A 20996-nucleotide genomic window follows, 5' to 3' on the forward strand; every position below is an offset into this window, starting at 1 on the left:
TTAGACCTGCTCATTTGGGAGCAGATCACTTTATGCTTTTACTAGTTTTTTTTTCTTCATGAATCATCAAGAAGAAAAAAATTGATTGCAGATAACATATTATACTGCACCTATTGTTAAAATACTCTTTAAATCAAGTGTAAGCATTTTATACTTGAGTACAAATTAGGGCATTGGGACAAATGAATTGTTTAGATTGCATTTATTCAATCCAACCCAGCGAAGGAGGAAGGAAGGGAAGAATATATGCTCATTAGAAATGATGAAGGAAAGAATAGATGCTTATTTGCTTTTTAAATGAAATTCAGACTTTAAAGAACTCTGCTAAAATCTTTTTATTTATTTCATGGATGGCAGAGGCCTGAAATAATACAAAGGCTGTATTTTTGCAGCCAACAACCTATCCTGTCCATGATGAATGATTCAAGTTTCTGAAATGTCCATAATAACAATAATAATAATAATAATAATAATAATAAAAACTAACCCATCAGTTCTTTGACAGCTCCACGCTATTTGGGTGGGGTTATAGCATGTGTGTGGAGTTGGGTCAACATGTAATGTCTTAAGGAACAAGATGGAATGGAAATGCATTTTCAAAAACTGTCATAACAGCCAGGCATGGTGGCTCAAGCCTATCATCTCAGTGGCGGGGGGAGGGGGGCTGATGCAGGAGGATTACAAGTTCAAAGCCAGCTTCAGCAACTTAGCAAGGCCCTCAGCAACTTAGTGAGACCCTGTATCCAAATGAAATATAAAAAAGGGCTAGGGATGTGGCTCAGTGGTTAAGTGCCCTTGGGTTCAATCCCTGGTACCAACCCCCCCCCCCAAAATCATAACAATTAAAGAACAGAACCACAATACAACCATTTGTAATTGCTCTATTTATTAATACATATATCACAAATGTTCACAATATCAATGCATTCTTGTTGGCATGCTAGACAGAGGCATTATTTTTAAAGATCTTTTAAAAATATTTTGACTTTTGTTCCCCCTTCACACTCATTTATCAATTGATCTGATGAGGTCCTTGAAATCTATAATGTCAACACAAGAAAAAAAAATACAGGAAGAAGAAGTAAAATAACACAACAGCAATTAATTGGGGAAAAACAAAAGTAATATCATTGCCTTCACAGGAAGCAAGAACAGCTTCGTAACAGGATTATACAGGTTTCAACTGAGAGGCATAGGCTCACTAAACTGTCTCTACACACCCAGGTACAGAACAATAACGAGCAAGGAGGCTACCTAACACTCCCAAACCATTTCCATCATGTGTGACACATGCTTTCATCTCCGTATGAACAATTACTGCTGTGTCCCTTTACCTGTCCTAGGCAGCTTAAAGAAGGTAGGAAAGTATTTTAGTAAAGGGAAAACCAAACCAAATGAGATTAAGCCAAAAGAACAGATAACTAGCATCTGCTTATCTACGTAAAGGTGTGTGGCACTTATCCACCACGGTGAAGGGCTAACAGGAATTTCCCATACTACATGCAGGACTCCAAGGGGCCAGTGATGGTGTAATAACCAGTGACCTATGATGAGCTGCAGTTGGACCAAGTACACGTAGAGGAGCTAGCACGCATGGGGCCTCAGGGCAGGGATCACTAGGACTGGCTGCAGGGGGCCTGGCTACACTCTGTGGCACAACAGGGCATCACAAGATGGACACTACACATGATGCTGGTTAAAGGTGGAGAGAGACTGGGTAGGAGTGTCAGTTGCACGCAGGGGGAGGGTGGGCACGGTTGGGGGAAGAGGGGAGCAGGAGCAGGGCAGGTGTATTATGTACTGTGCTCTAACATTCTTTGGAAGTCTTTCAGAGATTGCTGCAGTTTCTTTTTAAAACAGGTCTCTTATTCCATCGCTCTTGAAAGACTGGGAGAGAAATTAAAACACAAGTGATTCACCATTAATAAGGACTTGAAAGAAAAGCTAACATGCTGAAAAGAACATGTCCACATTTTATGCAATAGCACCCAATGCACCTCCTCCCAGCACCAGGGAAATGAGATTTCTGCATATGGGCCAGTGCCACCAAGACCAGGTATTTAAGTGGCCAGGTAGTCCTCCTGCAGGGCTGAAGGGTAGTATGGGTACTACAGGGAAACCCACAAAGTCCAATACTCCCCATTGCCACTCACCTTCTTACACCATCTCATACTGATTGGCCGTGATGAATCGGGACAGACAGCAGGCCAGCAGCATGCCAATCAACTGTTGCCAGGGAGACAAACAAAAAGGACACATTCAAGTTACTGAACTATACCCTTCTTCCACATCAGATGTAATTTTTAATTTAAAATGTTTAAATTGATACATAATAATTAACTATATTTATGGGCTGTGATATATTCTGAAATATGGATATACCTAGATGTAATTTTTAGCAGTGTAAACAGGGAAAGGGTGCTAGAGAAAAAAGAAACCAGATTTCAATTGTGGGATCTGAGCTGGAGGAAGTCTAATGGTTGGTACAGAGCCAACTGAAGTTCTGGAACTGGCCATAGGTTTCCAGCAGAAGCTCACTCTGGTCAGTTAAGAACAACTTTTGATACTAAGTAGTATTAAAATGTGTTCATGTTATGAAAGTAATGAAAAAAAAATTAAGTGACATGGAATTAGTAAGATATCAACTAAAAGGCCAAAACTGAATTCAAAGTCATTAACACATGCACTTGGAAGATTTCCCAATACGATATTCTAGTCAAACTTAGCTGACTGTTTTTTCCTTGAGACAGCAACAGACACTATTCTTGACTGGGTCCTGTGAGGTAAGAAAGTCATGGCTTTGAAGAGGTAGGAGGGCAAAGAGGAAATGGGGGGTTTATATTCTCTTTGTCTCTCAACCACGTGGCTATCTTAGGCCTAAATGGAACCATCTACACACAGGGCCCACTTCCTAGTTTTTCCGGAACCCCAAAACAATCTGTCACAGAGTACTTCCACCTCCTCAGAAAACCCCAGTATTCCACCTGTTTTTGTGTCTTGACCTATGCGGTGGCATAGGTGCATGTGATAAAAATGACTGTGACACTGTCAAGGCTCTCTGCTTATTAGAAACCAAAGTTCTCCTTCATGAATCTGGAGGATCAGCATTTTTTGGATAGGAGCCCAACAGTATACTTGAGAGCATAGAGACGGCTTTGCCTTGGCCAGTGTAGTCTCTTCTTTTTAAGCAACTGGGCACATTTTACTGGATCAGGTGGGAATGACCTTTAGAGATATTGTGTTACAGTGTTAGTCCACATGTGCCCCCAGGACCAACAGCATCAGTTTCACCTGGACCCTACTGGAAATACACATTCACAGACATGCTGCATTGGAAATTCTGGGGTGGGGCCCTGAAACTGGTGTTTTAATAAGCCCTCCACAGGAAGGAACCACTCATTCATTCTACCTAGTCATCCTTATCTTATAGGCAAAACTCCTCTGACCCTTCTAGTCTGCACTGTTGGCCAGAGTGAACTCTATTTTCCTGGCTTTTAGCTCACCAGTGTAGGTGCCAGTCTCCAATTTCTACCTTACCTTTCAAAATGGTAGCTAAGAAATGTACAAACTATAACTTCTGCCAGGTTAAAAAAACCCATCAACTTATTGGACTCACACAATCTCCCACCAAGGCCCTGGCTAACAACATTTCATGGCACAAAATATATACATCATGGACTGCCAAGTGGTCAAAGGTATCATGGCTATATCCTTCAGAATATTCTGCCAAATGAGAAATTAAAATATACCCCATGAGAGCAAAGACTCTGAACTTTAGAACTTGTCACTTTTTATCAGAACTGCCATTTTCCAGGACCACCATACACCAGAAAATACTTGATGGTGTTAAAAAATTAGATTCCACCTAAAAACCAAATAAGTATTAGAGGTACATTCCTCATGTCCAGGCATATTACTGACTCCTTACTACAACCCTGTGCAATATTATAATCCTAACTTTTCAGATAAGAAAATGGATTTAGGGGAAGTTGAAGAATCTTCCCCTAACTACAGAGGTAATCCATGCATAACTTAAATTTGAATATTGATCATCTGAGAATAGCCCCAGCTTTATCCTGTCCTCTACATAGAAAAGGTAAACAGTTTCCTCAATGGTCCAAAAAAGAATGACTGACACATAATAAATCATCCTAGCAGCCTGTAGGCCCCGGGGAAGGCCCTGTAAGGAGGTGCAAGGACCAAAGCATGGGTTTCAATGAGCAGGACCTGTATTTTTTAATAAATATCTTCTTCTTTCTAATCAACAGACTTAAACCCTGTTTTTATAAAAGCACAAGGTGAATTCCCCTCAGCTACTACCTGAGGTGGAGCAAGGATGATCTTCAGCCTTCACATTTAAAATAGTAAACCAGGTGAGGAGGTCAGTATTGTAATTCTGGGTCTGCAGTAACTGCCCAACATCAAGCAAACTGCTCAACCTTCCTCTCCTCTGGAAAACAGCTATACGGTCTCCATCCAGGACTATCACATTCCATAATGCAAGGGATTAATCCAGCCTAATAGGTTTCAAGTCTAGCAAAGCCCTCAGTCTACTTACCTTGGATACAGAAGTGTTAAGTACAGAGGCCATCCCCTGCCCCCACATGATTAAACCAAGGTGGGAAGCAGGTCACAAAGTGAATAATACCAGTGTCCAGGCCCAATACCCCTTGACTTCTAGACCATTTAAGGGACTTGGAGGAAGGTGTGAACATGCATGATCTCTTCCCCCCAAGCCCTCTTGAAAGAGTAGCTGCCAGCGATGCAGGGAAGAAGCATCATACTCAAAGATGCACAACCTCCTGCTATAAATGTATAGGGCAACAGGACCTGCCCATCAAATCCTGACAGATGGGCTTTTCCTGGAGAGGTCAAAGGCCATGGGAGCTTGGGGAAAGAAGCATTAAATGATTGACTGAACCCTGCTGTCCTAACAAGAGTTTTAAGTTGACCAAAATAGCTAACAGGGGACAAAGTTCTGGCAAAGTGTAAAAGACTAGACTAGTTTCCCTTGTACTTGATACCATCTTTAACCTCTGAGACAACAGATGTGCAAGGCCAGTTTCTTCAAACAGGTGATAGCACTGAGACCATAAGAGAGGGCAAAGAAAAGAAGAAGGTTAAGGTGGGGAGGTGATGGAAAGAGAAAGGGAGAGAGCTCTGTTCTTTCTTACCCACTTGGGCCTTTACACAGTAGAACTTACTTACAGGAAGGTCAAGGCACAATAGTTTCATCAACTCAGTCAATATTTGTGAGGTTTACTATAACTCTGGCTCTAAAATTCCTGAACAAACGTAGCTAAAGCTTTGCTTCTAGGTCACTGATCAATACGGCTGGTTCTTCCCAAACAGGCAAGTGGTAGGTGGCTACCATCATCCCAGGGATGCCTCGGATCTACTGGCATCTGGAAGCCAATCTCAGCTTTTAGAAACCCTGAAGCTGCTGGTACCATAAAGAGCTACAGTTGGTAGTGCATCTGGCTGGAAAAGTCCTAAGTTGAGCACAGGAGGTCTGAAGTCTCCATTCTGCTGGACCTGCCTGGCTTTGGGGGTAAATGGTACTGGCTGAGTGATGTTACTGGGCTTTGTATTTTCTTTTCTCATTCCCATAACTATGTGGTACCTTGATGAGACCAAAACTTGTTGCAGAGTGTTTCTGATTGGGGTTCCTTAGGTCCAAAGCTTCTCTCCTCCCAGTATGCCACACTTATATTCTACAATCTCCACGTCAGGGATTTCTTTAAGGCAGCACAGAGAGATCAATGCTCAACAGGCCAGCTAACCATCTGTCTATGCATAAATTCCTTCACAGGGATGTGTGAAAGAAGAGTGGAGAAGAGGTGTTAATCAGATTCTTCATGCCTTAGAGAAGGACCCATTTGACTTGATTTCATCTCACTAATGAAAACTGGATCCTCCTCCCCACCATTTATACACTCAAGGCCACACGGGAATATTCTTGCATAATAAGACGCTTCATTCATGAGATCCCAGATTTGCTGAGGTGCTTTTCTCCTCGTGTGGTAATTGCATTATGTTCCTTTATTTTTCTAGGGAAGCCATGAGAAGAGATTTCAGTGATATTTTTTTTTCCTCCAAGGGGACAGTCCTTCTCCAACACTAAACATAGGTCTGTCCTTCTGATATTAACAACCTGATGCTACATATAAATGTGTTAAAGAACCAGTATGTTCAAGGCTTTCAAGTGCATCCTGCCCATTTGCAAAGTTTGGGATACTCTAAAATGTCCCCTGCAGTCATTATAGAGATGCTACTGAATGTTATTGTTGAAATATTATAGCAAACTAGAGGAAAGTTCAGGGTGCTCATTCCTTTGAAATGTCTCTGGAGACTGTGTTCATTGCAGTGTTTGTGAACCACTTTGGTTTGTCTGTGTGTTGGCATGTTAAGGGTTTAATTCACTTCATGAGCTACAAAAACAATGCAGTGTGGTAAAAGAAAATTTTGAAACTGCAGCAAGAACTGTACTTGTATTGACTAAGTCTCCATGCTCTTGTGAGATGAAATGTTATGCAGGTTTTTGTAACTGCTTAGGAAGAAACACATTTCTACTTTCTGAAGCTAAGCTCTCTAATTCACAAGAACAAACTGCCAGGCTTGATCTATGGAAGGGCTATACAGGTTTGTTCATTTTGTGATCGTTTATTAAGCTGTAAATTTATAATTCACATGTGTTTATGTACATTCTATATTTCAATAAAGTTTTAGGAGTGGGATGAAATCTCAATGTAGTTTTGTTTGTTGTTGTTGTTGTTTGTTTTGGTACCAGGGATTAAACCCAGAGGTACTTACCACTGAGCCACATTCCTAACCCTTTTTTTAAGTTTTATTTTGAGACAGGGTTTTACTAAGTTGCTTGGCACCTTGCTAAGTTGCTGAGGCTGGTTTTGAACTTGGAGTCCTCCTGCTTCAGGCTCTGAGATGCTGGGATTACAGGTGTGTGCCACTATACCCAGCCTCAGTGTAGTTTTGATGTGTATTTCCCTGATTGCTACGGATGTTGAACATTTTCTCATATATTTATTAGCCATTTCTATTTCTTTTCAGAAACATCTCTTCAGGTCTTTTGCCCATTTATTGATTGGGGTTATTTGGTTTTTGGTGTTAAGGTTCTTTTTTTTTTTTTTAGTTCTTTATATAGTCTGGATAATAATCCCCTGTTGGAGGAGTAGCTGGCAACAATTTTCTCCATATGCAAATATACCACATTGAATTTCACCTTTATGTATATCTATAAAAACCAATTAAAATAAATAAGTAGAAGGAAGACAAGTAGAGAAGAGGAAGGGAACAGTGAGAGGGAGGAGGAGATGGACAGGGAAAGTACTAGGGACTGCTTATATCAAAATGAACCCCACTATTATGTATAGCAATCATACACTAATAAAAACATTTTAAAACTACAAGCAAGGGGAAAAAGTTTTAGAAACAAACTTGAATAAATTTAAAGTGCATCTGCATTGCTAAGCAGGAGGGACAGGGTTACAGATGGGCAGGGTAAAAATTGGAGTCTGAGATGGCCTACATAGAAAGTAGAGTTCTGGAAACATGATTCAGACAATATTAAATGACTTTGCTCACAAATGATCTATGGTTCTGAAAAAGGTCTGAGTTAAACAAAGGTTTTATTTGCTTGCTAGGTATACATGTTGATCCTTTTGCCCACAGCAATATTATAGTGAAGATGTATCATTTTGCTGGGAGATCAGAAGCATGTGGAATAGTACCCTGCCTGGTGGCAACACACTACATTTTAGATTTAGTTTAATCTTGTTCCATCCTTGAGTATGTGAGGCTTACTTAATCTGAATAATTATTTCTCCCATTGTTTCTTAGGGGGAGGGTAGAGATGAAGGGATATAAAATTGAATACCCAAAAGGTGGGTTTTCTCTTAAGAAATAGAATAGTCAAAGCTAGAGATTAAAGTAATGATCACAAGATGAAGTTTGATAAATGTGAGCTTTCTTTAAAGGGAAAAATGCCATGCATAATCCACAGAAACTAAAAAAGAACAAAAAAGGACAGGTCAGCCCACAAAAAACCTCCCCCAAATCCGGATCAGCCATTTGATGTTTTGAGTTGTTTATGCTCCAATTAAGCCAGCACCTTGTTCAGTTAACCTCCATTTGACCTACAGAAGAAGCAAGTTGTTTTTCTGGAGCTAGTCATTAGTTGAACTGTAACCGATATTCCCTTGATGGCAAAACTTCATTTAAGTTGAAAAAGGAAAATCAATAAACAGATGACCTGAGGACTAACGAGCAAGGAGCTCTGACCCCATCTATCAGCTTTTCCCAAGGCACAGGAAGGCAGGCTGAGAAGGTGGAGGCTAGGGAGGGAAACCAGAGCTAGAGGCAGGGGCAAGGCTAGACCAAGCCCTACACGATGATGTAGGCTACCTGGGAGAATGCAATTCCAAACGCCACTCCAGCGATGATCCCCATGTTCGTCTCCATGAAACTGGTCACCAGATCATAACAACCCTGAAAACAGAGAGAAGGGGTCTCAGAGATGGGTACTGGCCAGTCTAGGCTGGATTATATGCACTTGCAATTCTCTTACATGCTTCAACCTGAATTGTAACTCACCCTAGGAATCACTAGAATTCCATTCAAACAAACAAATTTAAATGTACAAAAGGGTATAGAGAATAGTACAATGAACCCAAACCCTGACATTGCCCCTAACATCACAATTAATATATGGTCAATCCTATTTCATCTGAACTTCCCTGACTTCCATTCCCAGGATGAGTTACTTTCAAGTAAATCCCAGACATAATTTCATCTACAAAATGTCTCAGTAGGATTAAATTTAGCATGAAATCTGTAAGATCTATGAAGCAAACACTGTACAGACAGAGAAGTAGATGGAAACAGATAAAAAGGCATTCTATAACCTTGAACAGAAAACCCAAGGATCATAAATATAGTTACAAGCACTTTGACAACGAATGAGAAAATCTTGGATAAACAAAGACAAATCATCTGGTTAGAAGAAAGTGTGTAAATACCTGCCAACATTCTGGAGTGTTAGGGTTCTGCCTAAGGGAAGTATTAAGATTTTGGTTTTTGTAGAGAAATATCTATGTTCTAGAGTCATCCTTTCCAAAATTTAGTATGTAACTTTGAACAAGTCACATCCCCTTCCTGGATGTCAATAACTTTTTCCATAGAACTAAGTAAAATTTCCCTTTAATTCATTATAACATTTTTACATGGCATGCTTAAATTCAACAATTTTTACCAATTCCAATGTAAATTTAACACTAAGAAAGTGAATTACTTTTATTTAAGATGAATGAACTAGCTGGGTTCAACAATGGTGCTAAACAAATTTGTTGTTGTTATTCTGGGTTACATTTACCAACCTAGACCTGGCAGGAAACACCAAATTTTGTGTATCACCCAAAATGTAAAGTCAAAATCTTCAACTTTAAAGTCAACTGGCAGGAGTAGGAGTAGGAGTGTGTGAATGTGAATGTGAATATATGTGTGTGTATGCATGTGTTTATACATGTATTTAATAGGAACTAGCCAAATAAACCTAGAGCCCTGAATTGATTTATTTAGCTGGGAAGATATGGTCTTTTTCTAGTTTTCTGATAAATGGCTTCAACTTCAATGTATCAGTGTGTGAAAAATGAAGACATTTAATTTAATATTTAATTTAATAAATAGGATAAAGGTGGGTCTTGTTTATCAAGAAAGTCATACTAAGTTGTAATGAACATCTGAAGAACAACAAACACCCCACTTCATCTCCCATTTTAAGGGTCATATATATATATATATACATATATATATATATATATATATATATTTTTTTTTTTTTTTTGGCAGTGCTGGGGATTGAACCCAGGGCCTTGTGCTTGCGAGGCAAGCACTCTACCAACTGAGCTATATCCCCAGCCCTTCATCTCCCATTTTAAAATACAAATCTTAATATAACATTTGCCATAGCTTGTGAAAACTCTGCCAATGTCCTGTCTTTGAAATGATGTTTTATATTCATAATCTGTTTGCAGACAAAAAGTGCATTAACTTAGCCATGGTTATAGATACATGGCTTCCATGCAAATCACAAACTGCATTCCTTAGTTATCTGACACAAATATGAGGGGTGGGGAGCACATTATTGCTCATGAGGAGTTGTGAAATTCGATTCTCCCTAGCAGAAGCTTGCTGCTTTTACTTTTACTAGTGAAATAATACGCTACTATTTAAAAGGTAGTAGAAGGGAGAGGAGTTTGAGTTAGGAAAGAATCAAAGCAGGAAGAGAAGTGGATATTCTAACTGTCCCAAATGGTAGCAGCTAAGATAGCATTTTGCAGAGCTGGCCATCATTACCACATCTTCTCGCCACAGTGAAGGAATGAACTCCAGACCAGCACCAGTATTAGGTCAGCTCAAAATATGGAAACACATGCTGATAATACCATTCAGAGGGAAGCAATGTGGGTTGTTTTCTTACTCTATAAAATGGTTTAGCACAGATTCCACCCACACAACTGGTCTCAAGTCTACACTTAAGCTGAATATGTTATTTTAAAATTATGATTTCCACTCCATTTCTTCTTTTTGTGGTGTTGGGCATTGAACCCATGGCTTTGTATATGCTAGGCAAGCACTCTACTGCTGAGCTATATCCCTAAACCTATTTTACATGTTTGGTTTTTTTCTTTTTTGGTACTAGGGATTGAACTCAGGGACACTTGACCACTGGATCACATCCCCAGTCCTATTTTGTTTTGAGACAAGGTCTCGCTGAGTTGCTTAGCACCTCACTATTGCTGAGGTTGGCTTTGAACTTGCAATCCTCCTGTCTTAGCCTCCTGAGCTGCTGGGATTACAGGTGTATACCATGGCACCCGGCCCTAATTTATTTTGATAAGGTCACTTTGGTGAAAAGATTCAGAAAAATGAAATAACTACCTAGTACTGGTACAACTGTGGCAAAATAGTTCTCTCTAAACTCTGCCCCTCAAAAGTGTGGTTCTTTTTTTAAAAAGAAATATTTTTTAGTTGTAGATGGACATAATGCCCTTATTTTATCTATTTATTTTTATGTGGTGCTGAGGATCAAACCCAGTGCCCCACATGAGCTAGGTGAGCTCTCTACCACTGAGTTACAACCCCAGCCCCAAAAATGTGGTTTTTAAATGAACAGCATCACATTACCTGGGAGCTTGGAAGAACTACCCGATTGGAGACCCTACCCCCAGAACTGCTGAATCTGCACTGACCACATTCCAGGTTATTTTAAACTAATTTTTAATGGCTTCTAACCAGATTTCCAGATGCTTCGCATACATACCCATTGAAGTCTGAGAAGCACTCCTCTGTGAGAAAAGTTTCCTATTTTGTATGCCAAGTAAGAAAGCAAACTAATGCATCATATCAGTAATAGGATTAATCAAAATGAGAAGATGAAAGTGATGTCAAAATAGATGTTTTTCCATCTCTGGGTTTTTTTTTTTTTTTTTTTTTACTTCTGTTATTCACCACATGGACCCAGGGCCCATTTTGCAAGTCCCAGTATACCTCTGCAGACTGCAAGACCTGCTTTGATATTACAACCACAGGCCATGTTTGCATTCAACCTTAAGTTCTGCACTAAAGTGTGATCTTATCTACCCACAATAATCTCTCTCAATTTCTTAATATGAAAGCCTGGTTGTCAGGCATGAGATAAATCTACCAAGAGTTACTAAGTCTCCTAGGAAACACCCAGAAACAGAACAGTTAATTTGCTTACCCTCTCAGCATGTCTAAATCAACACAGTCACCAATGGAAAACATCTGCAAGTGGCAGACTTGAACTACGAAGAGAAGGCTAGTTTCAGACAGGTTTCAGAAAGATGTATCTCTGTAGCTGCCAAACAGAATAACTCTTTCTTCTTCCTCCTCTTCCAAAATTGCTAGAACTCCTATGGTGTAGGGCTCAGTCAATGCTATTAGCCAACTGAAACTACAGACATTTCATCATCCTGGTAGCAAAACCAAAACAAAACCTGTCCCCCAAAATAAATGATAAATATACTGTGTAACTGTGCATATCTCCTCCCTCCTGCTCTAAGTAATCTGGATAACAGGTTTCCTTGGGTTGCCAATAAAAGCCAAGAATCATCTTTCTGTGCTATCAGAGTGTGGGGTTCAAAACCCCCAAAGATCTATAGGGGTGATCTGTTTATTCTAAACCACAGGATTCCATACAACTAGGATGTGGCAGTAGTTAAGTGCTTAAAGGAAAAGAAGTCAATGTGGCGGGGGCTGGCCTACATGAGCACCTACTGTTACTTTCTCCACCCCATCCCCATTTCCCTTTTAAAGATGTATATAAAACTCAGAAGTAATTTGTCTCAGAGATTCATGTGGGCATTAAACGAGAATGTCTAATGAAACCCAGTAGACAAATTTCAGAGTTCATCCACTTTTTCTCCTTGGGAGGAACCAGGCTAGAGAACACAAAGGCAATGAGAGAAAAGTTAAGCACCTCTTCCAAGTATTTAAGGTGCCCAGGGAAGTACAAAATAGGACTGTAGTGGGAAGATGGGGAATGAGTTCTATATATAGGTTGTCAATGAAATGAAAAAATGCTAGCCAAGGTCTTTCTTTCTAAAGATTATTGTAAAGATTATAGATGCACTATATGATATGTCCCCAAATTTTCTCTTAGATATTAACAATAGATGCACCCTTTAAGGAACTGATGCACCATTTCTAACAAAAGAGGGTGTGATACAGAGGAAGACAAACTTCATCATCATCATTAAGGTCATATTTACATTACATTTAACATTTATCACTGCAGTTAATGATTTCAGTACCCTTTATGTGTGTCAGGCACTGTGCTTTAGATAATTTATCTCCTTCATTCTTAATGAATTTTAAACCAGATCTCTAGATATTTCACATCAACTCTAGGGGATGGGAAGTATTATTATCCCCATTTTACAGATGGGAAAAACAAGATTGAGAAAGGTCAAGTAACTTGATCAAGAGCACATAACCTATAAGTGGTTGAGCCAGAATTTAAACTGGAGTATGACTCCAGACCTTGTGCTCTTGATTTCTGGATCCTTTACTTTCAAAAAAGAAGAGGAAGATGAGTAAAAAAAAAGAATTTTACCTAAAGTTGATGGGTGCTGCTTTTACAAACCAGCCTCATGAGCTAAATAGCTCATTGCCATAGATCACTTCTTTTTTTTAATTTATTTTTATTGTCAACAAATGGGATACATGTTGTTTCTCTGTTTGCACATGAAGTAGAGGCATACCATTTGTGTAATCATACATTTACCTAGGGTAATGATGTTTGATTCATTGTTATTTTTCCCTTCCCCCCACCCCTCCCACCCCTCTTTTCCCTCTATACAGTCCCTCCTTCCTCCATTCTTGCCCTCCTCCCACCCCCCATTATGTGTCATAGATCACTTCTTGACTTCCATAAATTGGAGTGTCTATCATGTGCCAAGTCTCCTTGGCAGGTCATAAACTGGCAGCCTAGTGACACATATGGTGCTCAGTGAGGATATCCATGAAAAAAGCCAAAAGTGATCTTATTAACTAATGAGAGGTGAAGGAAGTCACAAAGTTTGGGAACAGATGTTCTGTTAGCCAAGACAGGAAGCTTTCAGTACTGCAGCTTACTGAATCACACCAAGAGCAAATAAGCCCAGAATGACACAACAAGCTTCCAGAAGGGCAACAGTGTCCATGTTACAAATACCAACATTAAATCGGTGAAATACAGTAACCACCTCTTAACATTCTAATGTGGAGAGAATGGCTATAATCTCAGTAGTTGGCCCAGAACATACAGGATTATGAAAATATCAGAATAGCCTATAATCCCAGCCACTCAGGAGGCTGATGCAGGAGGATAATAAGTTTGAGGCCAGCATCGGCAACTGAACAAGACCAAATAAAATATGAAAAAGGCTGGGATGGTTTTCTTCATTTCTTTCTCTCAGCTGAATCACTGTTGTGGTATTTAACAGAATTGTGTTAAATTATATATATATATATATATACCAAAGGGATTTCACCTTTAAGTGTATATATCAAGTACCAATCAAAAATAAATATATAAAGAAGTGAGAGCAAGATCAGTTAGAGGAGGGAGAAAGGGGGGAGGGAGGGGTAGGAAAAAAGGGGGGAAATGGGGATTGAAATCAAATTACTTATATATAATTTTGTCAAAATGAACCTAGATACTATGTATAATTATAATGCTCAAATGAAAGAAAGGACCGGGTATCTAGCTCAGTGTAGCACTCAGTATGTAGCACTCCTGGGTTCAATTCCCAGTACCCATACCTCCCAAAAAAAATAATAATATGATTTTATCTTAGTAGGATAATTTGCCCCATGGCTGAATAATCACGGGAAAACTCAATAGTAGGTTTATTTTCTCCCCTTTGTTTCATTAAATCATATTTTGCACATGGCATTTCTCTAAATGTTTAAGAGTATAGACAGCTTTCACACATAGTTGTCATATCTTCATCGTATTCTCTGTAAAGTAGAATACAGAATTGATTTCCCTTTTCCCTAACTACAGAAACTTCATCTCCATCATTTGCACTATGTACTAACTTTCAAATTTCTTTTAGCCATATTTTTATCACTCTGATTTCATTGGGAATCAGGATGTTGACAGTGAACTGAACTGGAGTTGCTGATTTCTTTTCCTATAATGGCAAACTCCCTAAAATAAGAGCCACCCTCCTAGCAGAAGCAGATGCTGTCTGTCAACTCCACTCCCTTCTTTCTGCCAAAGACTGGCACCCAGCTGCAAATAATTTCATGTTTAGATGGTATATTAGCAGAAGAAAGATACCCAGAAAGAAGAAAGCCAACATTCTCTGTCTGACACAAGCACCAGAGTTAACAGGAAACACTTGCTGAACTTTCATAACTGTGCCTGGTAGAAGCTGACTGTGGAGAGCAGTGCGAGGCTGATCTGAGCCCCAGTTTTCTCTTTTAGAAGTGAGCAGCCTCAAGTGCTTCTCCCAGACCATCAAAGACCACAAAGAAAGACTCTTGACAGCCTCCTGGACTATCCTTTATAACCTATGTGTCAAAATTTTACAGAAACAACAAAGCCCTCCCAAACACTCACAACCGCCAGGTATGGTGGCACATTCCTCTAACACTAGCTACTCAGGAGGCTGAGGCAGAAGGATCACAGGTTCGAGGCCAGTATCAGCAACTTAGTGAGACCCTGCCTCAAAAGTGAAAAATTAAAAACAAATGTTCACAACTAGTCCTGTTAGGGCTGGGAAGAAGCAGGTACCTTCTGGTTAACTTTGGTGGCAGCCACAGTCAGATTGTGTAGATCCTGGGGGTTACAGTCGGTTTCATTCATGCAGCAACTGGGGGGGATGCCATGCTCCAGGAAGTAGGGGCTGGTGCTCCAGTTGGTGTAGTTCTGCACACCACAGCAGCTCAGCTATTAATAGAGAAAGGAAAAGAATCAAGGAGTGGTAGATCAAAAACACTGTGGTCTCCTCACTCACTGGCCTGCATCTTGTCAGAGAAATATGTGCCAAGTTCCTAAGACAACACGCACAGCTTTGGTGAGCAAAAATGAACTAAGATTCCAGATAATTATTCTCATTTCAGTGCCCATTCAAACTCAGGGAAGGGAGTAAATCTAGCTTATATGTCAACTGGCTTTCTTACCAACTCCACAAAGCAAAGCCATGCTTCTCTGCCCTGGTTAAGTAACACAATCACCTGTGAGAGTTGCGTGCCATTAAAGATAGAGATGTACCTACCAACTACACCAGGATTGTTGATAGGGAAGCTGAGGCAAATAATGGTTTTTAAAAGCACTCCACTGTATCTATACTAAGAAGTAAATGGTTTAGGGAGAAAGAAGATGCACATGGATGAAGAGAGAGCCCTGGTTTTGGCAATCCACAGCCCATCAGCTGCCTGTTTTGTGAATAAAGTTTTATTGAGACACAACCATGCCTATTTGTTATACATTATCTGTGACTGCTTTTGTGCTACAGCAGCAGAGTAGTTGTGACAGAGTACAAGCCCCTCATATCCTAAAATAAACCTTCACAGAAAAGGTCTTCCAATCTCTCATGTAGAAAATATTAAAACAAACAGGACAAAAATATATCTAATTGGTGAATTTTGGCAAAGGATATATGGTTCATTGCACTATTCTTTCAACTTATAAGTTTGAAATTTTGGTATATGGATGGAACTGGAATACTTCACACTAAGTGAAATAAATAAGATTCAGAAAATCAAGGGTTGAATGTTTTCTCTCATATGTGGAAACCTCAGAGAGAAAAGGAAATGGAAATATAGAGGATCTGACAAAGTTAGAAGAATAGTAGAGTACAGGAAGAGAATCAAGGGGGAGGGAAGAAGGGAAGAAAAGGGGAGGTACTAGGGAATGAAATTGACCAAAATATGCTATGTGCATGTAGGAACATAGCACAATGAATCCTTTTATGTATAATTATAATGCATCAATTAAAAATAAATAAATATAAGGGAGACTAGTAGAGTAAAAGAAGGGGGTCAAGGAGGGGAAGTACTAGAAAATTAAATACAGAAAATTATGTTGTGTGTATGTATGAACACTAATATTGTGTATAATTGTAAATGTACTAATAAAACATAAAAATACCAAAATAATTTTCAATACTATTTCTGTAATATTAAAAACAAAAAACAGAACAAGAAAACTCAAAGCCAAAACCTTCCCAGGTAATCCTGATGGGCAATCAGACTTGGACTCTAGCACCTGCCACCCTTAGGGCCCCTAGGCAAGAAAACTCCCTTGTATTTATTTCCCGCCTATTCTCTGTAGAACACCAGGCAGCCCAGGCCATTCCCACACCTGACAGATCTTCAGTTTCTTGGAGAAACAACTACACTGCCCCCAAACAACTACACTGCCCTAGATGGTAGATGCAGCTCATCCAAGCTCTCTGTCTTAAAGACACGGATTCCAGAGAGCCAGCCTTTGGAAACCAACTCAAAGACAGGTTGTCTTTGCCTAAGTCCTTTCCCAGGATTCAGATTTGAAACACGAATGAGCTGTCATCAGAATGCTTATAATTCTTACACAGCACACTCAAGGGAGTGGTATTCTTTGACATCAATTACCTGGAGAACTGGAGCCTGGACATGTAGCGATGTCAAGTCTTGAAAATGGTACTTGACCAAGAGCTGAAGAATGGAAATTCAGAGCAAAAGGTGCTAGCTCAACCTATCTGCCTACAAGACTAGGCCCGGACCATGTGGGCAGGTCCCATCCCAATCTCCTTCCCTGGAACTTACACTGCGCTGCACATGGTCCACAGCCCGGCTCCTCTCATCATTGCCATTGTAGTTCTGCATGGCATCGGTGTAAGTCCTCAGGAAGGTGTCCTTGATCTGTGGAAGACAAGGGGGAATATGGTTTTGATCCACTGCAACCCAAATTGACTCAGATTCATACCAATCTCAACCTACTGTAGCCTCTTCTGAGAGTGTCTGAATAAATGTAGGTCAGGGAGGGAATGCCCTGTTTTCTGAGACAAAAGAGCTCAGAAAGTTCACCAAGGAATTTATTAGTTCAGGATTTTTTTTTAAAGTGTTGCCCTCACCCCCAAACTAGAGGAAGACTGGCGTGTTCAAGTGAAGTGTTTAGTCAGTTTCTGAAAGGGCTGGGATTGTGAGCTGCCAAATGTTAGGCATGAGTTTTCCAGTTACTTTCTTTGCACTGGAAAATGCCCATCTTTCTGTACCTTTCTCTGCTCTTGTGCAGAAGCAAGGGTAAAGAACGCCATTGGGGTGACAGAAATACTGATGTTTTGTCCAAAAACTGATTCTAGCATACCATACAGGAGAGGGACAAAACCAACTTTTATTTACCTGTCTTTACTGAGCTCAAAATAAGAGAAGTCTAAAGGACATGAACTTTTCCAGTTATTAGGGAGTTAACAAAACCTTTTCTTCTTTTCTGTGAATACATTTGGCCTTAGGGAAATTTTCAAGCTGTTTTCCTGGGAACCTGATGAAGATAGAGTGTTGGGCATGCTAACAGGTAACTTGGTTTACGTTAAACTGACCCCTGATTAGTGAAATGCCTCTGGACAGCAAATGACCATATTATTATTACCTGGTGGGAAGTTTAAGGCTAAATCTGGCAACTTTCTTCACTTCGCATATTCCATGCTAAATACTAGCAGCTATGTCCAATGGGACAGATGAAGGAAGAAAAGAGATGTTAGTTATATGGACTATCTAAGCCAAGGTGGTGACCACACCCAACTGTGTTGTCTCAGTTCAATGAACTGTCTCTTGGACCAGGGAGCTGCACCCAGTGAAGGCCCTGGACCATTCTGAGGATTCATGCTGATGGAACAAGCCTGCTGTTGCCCTACGGGAAAACTGAGCATCCTTCTTAGTAAATGGCATTAAATGTGACCTATTTTCACCATGCGAGTTTGACTGCTTAGCCAGACTCAAGACCAGAACTGGTGGTCAAAGAGTGGCACTGCGACCCTACCTATTGCACCCCAAAGTGTTTCAGATGAAAAGAGGTGAGGGAGAAAAGGATTTCCAGGTCATAGAGAATGGAACCCATTAAGAGAAAACCCCTATGTGGGACACAGTCATGACAGTATCCCAGAGGAAGGTAGGCAAGGGCTCAGAGAAGAATGAGCCAGGCTGTTCCTGGGGTTCACACATGCACTTGGGGCACTTTTGAGAGCTACTAAGGCCATGACTTCATCTGTTTTCATGTCACCTGAGAATAAGAATGAGTATTGCTATAGCTTGAATCTTCAATGTTCCCTAAGAGTCCATATGCTACAGGCTTGATCCTCAGCTCATGGTGCTGTTGGGAGGTGGGGATTATGTATACAAAGGTAGGTCATTGGGGATGTGCCCTTGAAGGGGATACTGGGACCCTGACTCCTCTCGTTTTTGCTTCCTGGGCACCATGAGGTCAGCAATCTTTTCTCCCAGATGCTCCCACCCACCATAATGTACTAGAGCAATAGCACCAAGTGGCCATTGACTGAAACCATAAGCCAAAATAAACCTTTCTACTTTAAGCTGTTTATCTTAGGTATTTTATCACAGTGACAGAAAGCTGACTAACAGAGCAGGTCTAATTCTAGCTGCATCACCCATGTGCAATCCCACGTGAATGTTCTGACATCTGGGATACTGCCTCCAATACAGGGAAATAAAAACCAAGGTAACAGGGAAAGGGGCAGAAAGCACCCAAGCAGGCTTCCATGGGACTTAACTTGACCAAGCCCAAATGCAGGATGTGGGGCCAGATGATGTCAGACTCAAGGGTCATGGCAACACTCTACCTTGGTGGGTTTTCAAACTATATTGTGTTATATTTTTCTCTTTCTAGTATATGCCTATCTCCTTCTGGCTTTTTGGGGTACAATAATGGACTTCCAAGGCAGCAAGACAATTACTTTGGCTTCCCTCTACAGTCTCAGGAATCTTGATACACAGATACACACATGTGCCCTGTAAAGCATCTATTTTTAAAGGAATATTTAATCTGTATTGAAGGTGACTACTTTAAAAGAGAGTGGAGAATCATTTTATGTAATAGCTACATACAGAAACAGGATCCACAATGAGGGTTTTGAATTTGGTGAAATTCCTGCACTTGGAATTTCATAGCCATATTATATGACATTTGGAAAATGGTAATACCACTGGAGAAACACAGCTAGCCTATATGCACCCTTTATGCACTTCAAGCAGTCTCAAAGATCCCCCTCCCAAAGGCCCTTAACTGAGTTCTCTACCTTGTGTATACTTACCTCATGACGAAACACAAACCCTGAAATGCCAGCAACGAGCTCAGCTAGGAACACCAGAGACAGGAACATGGCATACTGAAAATCAAGTGGACAAGGACAAAATCAGATGTCACGAGTGAGAAGAGGGCTTTCTCAGGGCAGGTTACTTCCTGCCATGGGAATGTAGACAAATTATCATTTTAGACAAAGTTTAGAAAACATTTTAAAATATTCTTATCCATCTTGGAACAGCAGCACGTAACTATAATCCCAGGAGGTGAGGCAGGAGGATCACAAGTTCAAAACCAGCCTGGGCAACTTAGATACCTGGTCTCAAAATAAAAAATAAAGGGACTATGGATTGGTCTGGGAATATAACTCAGTGGTAGAGTTCTTGCTTAGCATGTGTGAGGCCCTGTTGGTTTAAACCCAGTGCCACACAAAAGGGGGGACTGGGAAGGTAGCTCAGTGGGAAAGAACCCCTGGGTTCATTCCTCAGTACCACTAAATCCAAATCTTCTCCAGATTTACCCACATGAGCCTCAACATAAGAATGTGTCTGTTTAATATGCATTCGTAATTTGGGGAACCCAGGAAGACCATCAGAGACTAGCATTGTGCCTGTCAGCTCAGTTCAACCAGGAGAAATTGAGAAGGACCAATTAAAATTAAGGTATCCACTATTTTTAACACTGGAATCTTTGAACTAGAAAAAAAATCTTCTCTGGGGGTCCTGAAAAGTTCTCCCCTGCCTGTGAGTCTTTCTTACCACCTTCCTCATGATGATCATCTAGGACCTGTAAGCCCACTCTCTGCAGCCTGTTCTGTTTTGGATCTGTTACAACTTTTGGAAAGACTTCCTTTCCCTTGGTTGCAAATCTACCTACTTCTAACTTCCACTTGCTGGTGTTGGTTCTGCTTTTAGGAGATATAGGAACCAATCTCTCTGACTTCCACTAGCCCTTCATGTGTGTGAGCACAGCCAGGATGCAAACCTGCTGCTTCTCTTCATTTGGGCAAACTCCTCCACTTTCCTTGGTCACATCTCATATGAAATGGCTACAAAATCACTTCATTTTGAACTGTACCCCTCCCATCTGGACCTACAGACCAGAATGTGCACAGAAGGATGTACCTCTTCAGTATGCTGGACACCCCTGAGCACAGAATCTCAGCAGC

General features: G+C 40.4%; 1 protein-coding gene across 1 annotated transcript in view; it reads right to left on the reverse strand.

Moving 5' to 3' along the window:
• Positions 1 to 865: 865 nt before the first annotated feature.
• The window catches only part of TSPAN7 (tetraspanin 7), a 123897-nt gene continuing 103766 nt past the window's right edge, over positions 866 to 20996 (reverse strand). The window contains exons 3-8 of the mRNA XM_079122969.1: positions 19839 to 19913; positions 17338 to 17433; positions 15323 to 15478; positions 8422 to 8505; positions 2154 to 2226; positions 866 to 1887 (exon numbers count right to left, since the gene is read on the reverse strand). Of these exons, the coding sequence (XP_078979095.1) occupies positions 2158 to 2226; positions 8422 to 8505; positions 15323 to 15478; positions 17338 to 17433; positions 19839 to 19913 (480 nt within the window). The 3' untranslated portion in view covers positions 866 to 1887; positions 2154 to 2157. The remainder of the gene's footprint in view (positions 1888 to 2153; positions 2227 to 8421; positions 8506 to 15322; positions 15479 to 17337; positions 17434 to 19838; positions 19914 to 20996) is intronic.

The sequence above is a fragment of the Sciurus vulgaris genome (genome assembly GCF_902686455.1).
Source record: "Sciurus vulgaris genome assembly, chromosome: X".
NCBI classification, from domain to species: Eukaryota; Metazoa; Chordata; class Mammalia; order Rodentia; family Sciuridae; genus Sciurus; species Sciurus vulgaris.